The sequence below is a fragment of the Cervus elaphus genome, chromosome 20 (assembly GCF_910594005.1).
Source record: "Cervus elaphus chromosome 20, mCerEla1.1, whole genome shotgun sequence".
Lineage (NCBI taxonomy): Eukaryota > Metazoa > Chordata > Mammalia > Artiodactyla > Cervidae > Cervus > Cervus elaphus.
In genome coordinates, this window is record NC_057834.1 from 80,167,165 (window position 1) to 80,179,526 (window position 12,362).

General features: G+C 35.4%; 1 protein-coding gene across 8 annotated transcripts in view; it reads left to right on the forward strand.

Moving 5' to 3' along the window:
* Window positions 1–12,362, forward strand: part of COL24A1 (collagen type XXIV alpha 1 chain) — a 382,349-nt gene that overhangs the window by 104,455 nt on the left and 265,532 nt on the right. For 7 of the 8 annotated variants that reach the window (XM_043877542.1, XM_043877547.1, XM_043877541.1 and 4 more), the window contains 2 exons: window positions 1,128–1,181; window positions 4,449–4,493. In XM_043877542.1, the coding sequence (XP_043733477.1) occupies window positions 1,128–1,181; window positions 4,449–4,493 (99 nt within the window). The remainder of the gene's footprint in view (window positions 1–1,127; window positions 1,182–4,448; window positions 4,494–12,362) is intronic. The other variant, XM_043877545.1, reaches the window with a different exon arrangement.

Here is a 12,362-nt window from a genome sequence, read left to right on the forward strand (position 1 = left end):
ACAATTATTTTATGATATGACAGTTATTTGTATGACTTCTTCCTAATAAACTGTCAGCTTCTCGAGGACACTGATTTTCATATTCATTTTTATAATCCCAATTCCTGGCGCCCACAGGGCACTAAAATCATGTTTTGTGCATCAGTGACCCAGATTCATGTTCTTTCAAATATGGACCATTGCAGCTGTATTCTAACAAGATTTCCTACGTTCAGTGTTTCCTGTCTGGGGTATATTCTATGTTCTATCAACAGCTTAATATTTTAGAGAAACAGCTTCAGATCAGGTCATTACCATACTCCCCCAATGTCCAGTAGTTTCCAGTTACCTAAAAGGTAAAGTCTAAAATTCTTAGGCTGAAATTTAAGGCTTTCCTTAATCTGTTCTCTAAACTACCATACACTTGACTCATTAAATTGATGAAACAGGTTATTATTTGCCACAGGTGAGGTGTAACTAAGGTGTGGTACTACAGAGTAGCCTGCATTGTTACTTAGATGCAGCCCTTGTTTCTCAGACCAGTGGGAACTTCCATGAAGGCAGTGTGGGGCTGCTTTTCTCCAAAGCGCCTCACTCATAAGAAGCTGTCAGTTAACCATTTATAAGCACTCCTGTAGTCCTCTCTGTCTTGTTTCTGCTTACTGAGGTTCTGCCTGTAGTGTTCTTGCTCCATTATCTGCTTATCAATATCTTACCCACTCTGTAGGCCTATCTCAAGTGCCAGGCTTCTTTGAAATCTTCTTTGATTGTCTTTACCTCCTGCCGCATTGGAATGACTCTCTCCCTCCTCCATATTTCTTGTTCTTGGATACCTCCTTTCTGCCTTACATTTTAGTTAATTGTATATCTGTATTTTCTGCCCTTTGTAATAGTCAGTGTAGAAACAAACTTGGGCTTGTTGATTTTTATGAGCCTAAATTATATTTGTCTAAATTATATTTCTGACTTTTTTTTAAATGAAAAGATGGATCTGTAACTTTTAGGAAAAAAAGCAACAAGGTTATTATACTGTTAAGCCTTATAATTCATATTACTATGAATACATTTTAAGTATCTCAATTTAGAATTATATACTTAAGGGTGACTATTTAAATGAGATAATACAAAGATTGTTTGATTTCTTTAAGGGTTTCATTGGCTCTCCTGGAGAAGTAGGACAACTGGGACCTGAAGGAGAAAGAGTAAGTCTGTTTCCTTCAAAGATTATTTATAATGTGGTATAGTTAGGGTAAAGTATAACAGTACTGATAAACCCAGATGTCAGGTAATCTTACTGAGTGAAACAAGCCAGCTTTAAGAAAAATTAGACGATGTTTTCATTCTATCATGCAAAGAATTGAACTGCTTCTTATTGACCCAAAGGAGTCACGGTTAGTCCCCTACCTAGAAAAGAGTGCTCTTCGGTAAATACAGTTTGTTTGTAAATCCAACAGAGTTAGCCTAGGTACCCAGCTAACACAGTCAGCTGTATAGTACTGTACTGTAATCGTTTTTGTTTTTTTTTTATGTAATCGGTTTTTAATACTTTTCACACAAATAATACATTAAAACAAACACAGAAGAGTTTTAGTCTTACAGTACTGTACCTTGAAAAATATAGTCATCCAGTACAACAACTGGTGTACAGGCCTGGCATAGAATGAACAGGCAAGAAGAATTACTGGCTGGAGGAGGGAGAAGAGGTGGGAGATGGTAGAGCTGAAGGATCATCCGCAGTAGGAGGTGAAGGGCAAGCTGTAGCTTCTCTCATGACTGATGCTGATGGCATAGGTTTTGGTTCCCTGCTGGAACCAGGTACACATTCACATCTTTGAAAGTTTGCAACTTGAAGGTTCATATGTAGGGGACTTACTGTATACAGTTTACATTATTAATAACTCTGCTGCTTATGATGCAGTCCTTTCCAGACCTGTTGGCATGAACTTATTTCTAGTAATTGATGTACTAAATAAACCAAAGTTATATGTTCTTGAAAAATGTCATCATCTTGGATTTAAGGACCCCAGTGACACTGACCGTCAATAGGCACAATGTCCTCTTGCTCACCTTTGAACTCTTTTTTTTTCAGTAGCGATATTAGATGAATATTTTTGTTAACCACTGTTCAGCTGAAAGTAAATGGATTACTTCAACCATTGATATCTGCTAACTTACCTGCATATACAAAAACCCCAGGCTACATAGTTCTGACAGATTTCTTAGTCTCAAGGGCTTATGAAAGTGATTATGTCTCAAGGGATTGTATCAATAAGTATGCTTTAGGTTACAAGTGACAAAAAATTTCATTTCAAACTGCCTTCAAAATGAGGAGATTTTAAATAAATGACGATAACAGCAAATGATTTATTGTAATGGTTATATATATGCAAGTCACTATGTAAATGCTTCATATTTATTCATTTAATCTTGCAATACCCAGTGAGACAGTCTTATAATTCTCACTATAGATGAAGAAAATGAGGCACCCAGAGAGATTTACCTAAGACTATACACAGATAATAGAATGAGAATTTAAACATAGATATTCTAGCTCTAAAACCTGAGTACTTGAGTACAGTCTCCTGCCACCGCTTCTTATGACCAGAAACGCACAGGTAGGTGGAATCTAGGTAGAGTGTGATCCTGTGAGCACAGTGAGATCATCATTTTCTCCACTTTGCCTTAACCAGTGTTGGCTTTATCATAAGACTGATTTCTCATATGATTGCAAGATTCCCAATGCAAGGGCTAAATATGCCTTTGTTTATTCAGCCAGAGAAACAGGGAGACAGGCGGTAATTGTCTGCTGGGTACAGAAAATAAGACTCCTGTTTGTCTGATTGTACCAACTTTGGTTGCATACTACCTCTGGACAAATAATTATCACCAGAGGAATGGCAGGATTCCCATTTGGAAATACAGATGGGATGGATTTCTGAATAAAATCAAGGTTTTGTTACAAAGAAGAAAAGGGGCCACTTGAATTAAATTAGTATATTGACACTCTTCTAAATATCACTGCAGTTTAAAATATAATGTATTTTTCTCTTTGTCATACTCCATAAATTGACATTTGGAAAATATAACTCAGTGATTTGGTAAATATTTACTCTTTTGAAGTATAGCTGATTTTACAATATTTTAGGTACACAGCATCTTGGTTCAATATTTTGATGGATTATACTCCATTAAAAGTTATTACAAAATAATGGCTATACTTCCCTGTGCCAGAGAGTATATTCCTTAGTGCTTAGGTATTTTAAACATACTAATTTTTATCTCTTCATCCCATACCCCTATCTTGCCCCTCCCCCCTTCCCTCTCTCCATGAATAACCACTAGTTTGTTTTCTGTATCTGTGAGTCTATTTCTGTTTTGCTGTTTATATTTGTGTGTTTTATTTTTTTAGATTCCACATATAAGTGGAATATTACACTGTATTCATCTTTCTCTGACTTATTTTACTAATCATAATATTCTCTAAATCCATCCACTGCTGCAGATGTCAGAATTTAATTTTTTATGGATCTATAATATTACACACACATACATACACACACATAATATATGTGTATTTATATATATGTACACACAGATATATTTATCCATTCACCTGTTTATGGACCCTAGGGTTGCTTCCATGTCTTGGCTATTGTTAATAGTGCTGGTATGAAGATGTCTTTTCAAATTAGTGTTTCCCAGGTTAGTGATTCCCAAACTGCTGAATCATATGTAGTTCTGTTTTTAGTTTTTTGAGGAACCCCATTACTGTTTTCCATAGTGGCTGTGTCAGTTTATACTCCCACCAACAGTGTAGAAGGGTTCCCTTTCTTCCATGTCCTTGCCAACATTTGTTGTTTGTGTTGTTTTTGTACCAACATTGGTGGCCATTCTGACAGGTGTGAGGTGATAGCTCATGTAGTTTTGATTTGCATTTCTCTAATAATTAGCAGTATATAGCATCTCTTCATGTGCTTCTTAGCTAACTGTATGTCTTTGGATGCTGGGAAAACTGGGAAGCTACATGTAAAAGAATGAAATTAGAACATTTCCTTACACCATTCACAAAAATAAACTCAGAATGGATTAAAGACCAAAATGTAAAACTTGGAACTATAAAACTCTTAGATGGGTACATAAGTACCCATAAGTGTTCTACATAAGTAGAACACTCTTTGTCATAAATCATAGCAGTATTTTTGGGGATCTGTCTCTTAAGGGAAAAGAAATTAAAGCAAAAATAAATGAATGGACTTAATTAAATGTACAGGCTTTTGTATAGCGTAGGAAACCATCAACAAATAGAAGAGACAACCTATTGAATGGGAGATAATGTTTTCAAATGATATGACTGACAAGGAGTTAATAATATCTAAAATATAAAAATGGTTTATGCAACCCAATGTAAAAAGAAACAACCCAATCAAAAAAGGGAATAAGTATTTAGTTTTGACTTTTTTACATTCTAGGGTGTTCCTGGGATCCGTGGAAAGAGGGGGCTTAAGGGAAGACAGGTAATTAGATTCTTGTTTTATGAGGTTTGGTTTAGAGGAATATAATCTAATTATATGTATGTTTCTCACCTGTTAAGCTAGCTGTTGTTCTTGTCATCCATAATCCATCTCATTCAACAGAGTTTAAATTTTGCCACTTTAACAGCCTATCCAATAATACCTGAGAATATGAAGAAGTATTTAGATTAAAAAGTAACTTGGAATTTAACACTTCTAACCCATTTACTATACCACTGGAAGAGACCTTTATCCTTACGGTGGTGTTTAGTCGCTAAGTCATGTCCAACTGTTGAGACCCCATGGACTGTAGCCTGCCAGGCTCCTCTGTCTATGGGATTTTCCAGGCAGGAATACTTAAGTGGGTTGCCATTTCCTTCTCCAGGGAATCTTCTGGGCTCAGGAATTGAACCTGGGTCTCCTGCATTGCAGGCGGACTCCTGCATTGCAGGTGGATTCTTTACCAACTGAGCTACGAGGGAAGCCTTATGAGAAGGTCCTAAAATTAAAATGTTACAGAAAATACATGGACAATTTAGCACACTAATAATAGCATTACTCACCCTTCTGCTTTAGGGCTTTTTAAAATGCCTATTTGAGATGCTAGCTCAGAAACTAGGTTCTTATATATTTAGATTTTTTTAAAAATCAAGTGAATTTTGCCTGATAATATAATTTAAGAGATGGTTAAAAATTGTGACATTATCTAGTACCCCTATATTTAACAAGTGAGAAAGTTGTGGTTCGGAGAAGTCTTCCTGGGTTATCCTGTCTGTGTTGGTATAGCTAATTTGTACATGGTGTTAGTGACTCAGTTGTGTCCTATTCCTTGCAACCACATGGATCCTGCCACGCTCCTCTGTACATGGGATTCTCCAGGCAAGGCTACTGGAGTGGGTTGCCATTCCCTTCTCCATGGGATCTTCCCAACCCAAATACTGAACCTGGATCTCCTGCATTGCAGGCAGATTCTTTACCTTCTGAGCCATGAGGGAAGTCCAGATAGCTAATTAGCCACTCGCTTTTCACTTGTGCTGTTTTTATTACAATTCAGATATTTATTAAGATAAGACATTGTGTGCTACACTGTGCTCTCTATTCTATGAGGAAGAAAATTGTCTTTCATAACTTCTTTTCTAAAATTTTGATGTAAATATTGGGTTGGCCCAAAAGTTCATTCAGGTTTTTCTCTACACTGTTAGGGAAAAAAATCAAACCAACCTTTTGGCCAACCTAGTAATTAAAATCTTACTTGTAATGCTAAAGGATTGCAATCTTACCAGAATATTCATATCCTTTTAAAGAATTTTATTCTTTGAGCTTTGTGTTATTTCTTATAGATTAGAATAGGTCAGTGTCACCATTATATGGGTGAGGAGAACAAGGCCAGTGATATTAAAAGTCTTGCTGAGAATCACATAGTTATAAGTGGTAAAATAAAGAATTGAACCCAGCTCCTTTGAATATAAATCCAGCAGCCTTTTTCTTACTACTTAGATCTTTCTACTGTCTATCTTCTACCACCTACTACTTAGAAGAACACGATTTATTTTTTTATAACATAAGGTCAAAATAATAAACTTAAAGTTTCACTTTAATGAGTTTAATATATTAAGACAAACTTATGAAACTAAGAAATAAAAAGTGAGGCAATCATTTTGTTTTCTTGCAATTACATTCAACATTAAAGCTAATCTTGTAACAATTATAACAGCAGAAGCTGTACCATCACCATTACCATCATCACCATTTTTTATCTGCAAGCATATTATTTCTTTACAGTTTATCCCTCATACACATACTCCATCAGAAATACCTCTCATGTGTCAAAATTCTAATCTAAATATGCAGATATATGCTGTCTCAAAATTTGTATTAGGTGAAGTTTATCTTCTTTATTCTTGTCTTCTCCATTTTATGTCTTATTTTTTTTCATCCATCCCCCAGCAAAGTATGCTGTCAGTAAAAGAACTAATTAATTTACTTATGCTACTATATTACTTCCAGTGCTTAAACTGTTACCTTCAGCTCAGTTCAGTTCAGTCGCTCAGTCATGTCCGACTCTTTGCTATGCCATGAATCACAGAACGCTAGGCCTCCCTGTCCATCACCAACTCCCGGAGTTTACTCAGACTCATGTCCATCGAGTCGGTGATGCCATCCAGCCATCTCATCCTCTGTCATCCCCTTCTCTTCTGCCCCCAATCCCTCCCAGCACCAGGGTCTTTTCCAATGAGTCAACTCTTTGCGTGAGGTGGCCAAAGTATTGGAGTTTCAGCTTCAACATCAGTCCTTCCAATGAACAGCCAGGACTGATCTCCTTTAGGATGGACTGGTTGGATCTCCTTGCAGTCCAAGGGACTCTCAAGAGTCTTCAACACTACAGTTCAAAAGCATCAATTCTTTGGCGCTCAGCTTTCTTCACAGTCCAACTCTCACATCCATACATGACCACTGGAAAAACCATAACTTTGACTAGACAGACTTTTGTTGGCAAAGTAATGTCTTTGCTTTTTAATATGCTATCTAGGTTGGTCAGAACTTTCCTTCCAAGCAGTAAGCGTCTTTTAATTTCATGGCTGCAGTCACCATCTGCAGTGATTTTGGAGCCCGAAAAAATAAAGTCTGACACTGTTTCCCCTGTTTCTCCATCTATTTGCCATGAAGTGATGGGACCGGATGCCGTGATCTTAGTTTTCTGAATGTTGAGCTGTAAGCCAACTTACCTATTAATAATTATATTTTAAAAATAGTTTAAGGCAAAATAAGTAATCTTTAATGGTGAAATTTTAGGTATTGCTGAGAAAATATTTTCTCAGAGTCTCAGTGTTATATCACTTAAGTGGCTACCATCTTTATTAATTTAGCTGGTCTTATATAGATTTTAACTTAATCTTGACAATGTATGAGTATTATTCACTTTCCTACTCCATAATGAACTGTATAATTGTCCATGGAGGTTTGTAGATAACTTCTGGTTTCTTACTCCATAGGGAATTATAAAATTATCTAATATGCCATTGAGTTCGAAAGAGGAGTTTAAGAAAATTATGGAAAAATAGTGAATGGAGTGATCACTGGGTTCTTTTTTTTAAAATTGTGCTCTTCTTTACATTACACATTTTTTGAAGTTTTATTGCTTTAAAAATATATGCCTTTGTAAGAGATTTAGATCTTTGGAAAAATTGTATTCAAAAAACATATGTATCCCATTTTCCTAAATGGTATTTTTTATAGAAAATCTCTCTAGTGTTTTACTGTGTCGTGTGTGCTTTTTCTTTTTAACCAAAAAAGTGATTTGACCATGTTTATGAGGAAATCACTGTACTCAAAACTAAGATACAATTGCAACCACAAGTAAAATTATGCCAAGATTGACCTCAGCAACTGTTGCAGAATATTATCCTATGCATAAATGCTCCACTATGTTCTGTTTACTTCAAGTAACATCATCTTCAAATAGCTTTGACATTAAGTAAGAGCAAATATATTAGCATGGGGTATTATGTATCATGGGGCACATATTTCAATTTAGATGATTAAAATTCCATGAGAAGAATGGTTACTTATTACAACTTTAATAACAGTAAATGGAAAATATCTTTTGATACCATTTCTAATCTCTTTGATGTGGAAAATATTAGCCATGTTAATACAAACATGGCCATTATCTCTTGGTAATTTATTAAATTATGTATGCTATTTGTTACATGTGAGGTAGATATTCAAATACAGAAGCAGAATTAAACAATCCAGGCCAACATAAAAAGCTGACAGAAAGCATACACGTGAAAGAAAATACAAAAACCTGGAAATGCTGAAATCTAAAAAGAATCTATATTTAAGAAATTTTTGGCTATGCATATGTCAAAGACTGTTACTTGCAATTTTCTGCTGGTTTCATAGCTACTTAGAAGGGTGGATTGATGCTTCATTAAGGTACAGCTATGTTGAGCCCATGTTTTTTCATTTACTGTCCTTAAGTATGAATAAGATATACCTTATTGTATTCACCACTCCCTTCTAATTAATTTAATTAGTCTTATATTGTAAATGAGCTTGTTTCCTCTAGTTTTATGTAGATACAATTACCCAGTCTTTGCACATAGAATATGATAGAATATGATTCAATTTTTTAATTGAAGTATAGTAGATTTGCAGTGTTAGTTTCAGGTATATAGCAAAATGATTCACTTATACATATATATCTATATTCTTTTTCAGATTCTTTTCCATTATAGGTTATTATAAGATATTCACTATAGATTCCTATGCTATACACTGCTTCCCTGGTAGCTCAGACAGTAAAGCGTCTGCCTACAATGCAGGAGACCTGGGTTTGATCCCTGGGTCAGGAAGATCCCCTGGAGAGGGAAATGGCAACCCACTCCAGTATTCTTGCCTGGAGAATCCCATGGATGGAGGAGCCTGGTGGGCTACATTAGTCCATGGGGTCGCAAAGAGTCAGACACGACTGAGTGACTTCACTTCACTTCACTTAGTATTCCATTATATTCATGTATGCATTTGTATATATATATATACACACAAACACATTCACACATACATACATATCACATCTTTATCATTCACCTTGTCAGTGGACATTTAGGTTACTTCCATGTCTTGGCTATTGTAAATAGTGCTGCTATGAACATTGGAGTGCATGTATCTTTTTGAATTAGAGTTTTCATCTTTTTTGGATGTATGTCCAGGAGTAGGGTTGCTGGATCATATGGTAACTGTATTTTTGTTTTTTAAGGCACTTCCATGCTGTTCTCCATAGTGATTGCACTAGTTTACTTTCCTATCAACAGTGTCAGAAGGTTTTCTTTTCTCCACACTCTCCAGTGTTTATTGTTTGTGGACTTTTTGATGATGGCCATTCTGACTGGTGTTAGGTGATACCTCATTGTAGTTTTGATTTACATTTCTCTGTTAATTAGACATTTTGAACATCTTTTCATGTGCCTGTTGGACATGATTCAGTGTCAAGTAATTATTATAGCATATAATTTGTAGAATAGTAACTGTTTTTAGATAATTCCTTAAATTTTATGTAACATATTGCATTTATATTTTTAGAGTCTCAAAATTACCAGAAACTGGTAAAACTAAATTACATAACATAGTTCATAAAATAAGAAGCACTCTGATAGTCAAAATAGTAAAGATAGTAGGCATAGAAAACTTCCAAATTCAAGTTCAAGTCACTATAAATATGATCTTTGAATTACTATATTGGTTTTTATCCTGAGTACTAAAGCTCTATGTTTGATACGAGTAATTTAAAAAGTATGAAACTGTATATGTATTGACATGGCATATATGTGTATACCACAGAAATGTATGGAGAAGTAGTAAAAGTTCAGTCCAAAATTGTCAAAATATTGCTAAGCTTAAGTTTGGGAAGATGTTGTTATAAATCATATGCCCATACTGGTCACAAAAGAATCACTTATTTCCCTGAGTAAACACTAAGCATGGAATTAAGTTGTTGTGAACCAACTTCCTTAGTGATGTCTGTATTATTTTAATGAAATTATAGACTTACAAGTAAGAGATACCTTCTCCTAGATAGTGTAAATATTATATGATGCTACTGAAATGGATACATTTCAAAATAACATGTTATTTTGGTTGTTTGAATTATTTATTATTTAGCCTCATATTGGTATTTTTTTAAATCAATGTTTCTGTTTAAAGTTATTTCATTTTAAATTTTCCCAGAAAACTATCTTCACCCGAAATAAAACATTGTATTTATTCAGTTTGCAGATAGAGTTGTTATTTGTAACAGAATATGTTTTTGGTTTTTCAACCAGGAAAAATAAAAAAACTGTTTTTTTAAGGAATTTGTTGTATTTTAGGATCAGGCTGTGTTAAAATTGTTTTATTAAAAAATTCATTGCTCCTTAGGCTTAGATTGTTGACATTTGAGAAGTGGTTTTCTTCCAAACTACTTTTGATTTTAAGATCTTAGTATTAGGTACTTCCTAATCAGAATTTGGAAAAGGTAATGGCAACCCACTCCAGTACTCTTGCCTGGAAAATCCCATGGATGGAGGAGCCTGGTAGGCTGCGGTCCATGGGGTCGCTAAGAGTCGGACATGACTGAGCGATTTCACTTCAGTTTTCACTTTCATGCATTGGAGGAGGAAATGGCAACCCACTCCAGTGTTCTTGCCTGGAGAATCCCAGGGATGGGGGAGCCTGGTGGGCTGCCATCTATGGGGTTGCACAGAGTCGGACACGACTGAAGTGGCTTAGCAGCAGCAGCAGCAATCAGAATTATTTTTAAAGACCCCATGTAATCACTTACATATTAGTCAACATTTGTGTACTCATGCTTTTGGATATTGAGATAATATAGTTCTTATATCTTCCTTTTCTTCCCTGCTGCACTCTCTACAGTGTCACAATTGGATCAAAATCCTTATTGTCAGTTAATATTAGAGATCTTAAAAACAAGATGGTAGACAACCTTTATTAGCTGGGACTCTTAAACGTGATAAAGCTACTGTTCTGTTTTACATGTCTTACTGTCTTTATTTGAGAAGCTTCTTGGAGCATATGATATGAACCAAATTATTTAAAAGCATAACACCACCCACTGACTTATAATAGAAAAGAAGAATGCTGTTTAAAAAAATGAGCAATACAGGGAAAGAGGATTTATGTATATGTGTTAAACTTCTTATTTTATTGGTCTTGTTCAGTCACTAAATTCTGTCCAACTCTTTGTGACCCCATGGAGTGCAGCAAGCCAGGCTCTCCTGCCCTTATCTCCTGAAGTTTGCTCAAATTCATGTCCACTGAGTTGGTGATGCTATCGAACCATCTCATCTTCTGCTGCCCCCTTCTCCTTTTGCCTTCAATCTTTACCAGCATTAGGGTCTTTTCCAGTAAGTCAGCTCTTGGCATTAAGTGGCCAAAGTATTGGGGCTTCAGCATCAGTCCTTCCAATGAATATTCAGGACTGATTTTCTTTAGGATAGACTGGTCGGATCTCCTTGAAGTCCAAGGGACTCTTCTCCAATACCATAGTTCAAAAGCATCAATTCTTCAGCACTCCACTTTCTTTATAAGTCCAGCTCTCAGATCCATACATGACTACTAGAAAAACCATAGTTTTGACTATATGGACCTTTGTTGGCAAAGTGATGTCTCTGTTGTTTAATATGCTGTCTAGTTTTGTCATAGCTTTTCTCCCAAGACGCACGTGTCTTGTAATTTCATAGCTTCAGTAACTGTCCACAGTGATTTTGGAGTGCAAGAAAATAAGATCTGTCACTGCTTCTATTTTTTCCCTTCTATTTGCCATGAAATGAAGGGACTGGATTTTATATATGTTACTAATTCCAAGTAGCTCTCTTTTTAATGCAAAGTTTCCAAACTTCATTCTGTAGTGCCACAGTTAGGGAATTCTACAGCTCTATTAAAAAAAACATTTTGCAGGGCTCACAGATTGATTCAATCAGTAGTCTCTTACAGTAAGTTGAAGCAAATTTATATAGCTCCATGACCTAAAATATCTGTGCCCAAACTGACTTTTCCAGGATTGAACATAACATATTGGAGATTGGATTGGCTGTCAACAATACCTAGAAAATCATTGTCAAAATATAGAGGTTTTTTCCTAAGGACTTTTTCAGATCTGATAATGATAGATTATAAATAATCAAATCATATTATAATTGAAGTTTGATTAAAAGCAAAAGAGTACTCAGTTTTCTTCCTATGAACATCAAAGTATCACAGCCTAGAATAGTGGGCAAAATAACACCCTTAGGCACTGGGACTTCAGAGATGTTTACTTTTCTAAGTATAGAAAGTAGTGTCTCCTCTTCTTTTCTCAGACATCTTTCTGCT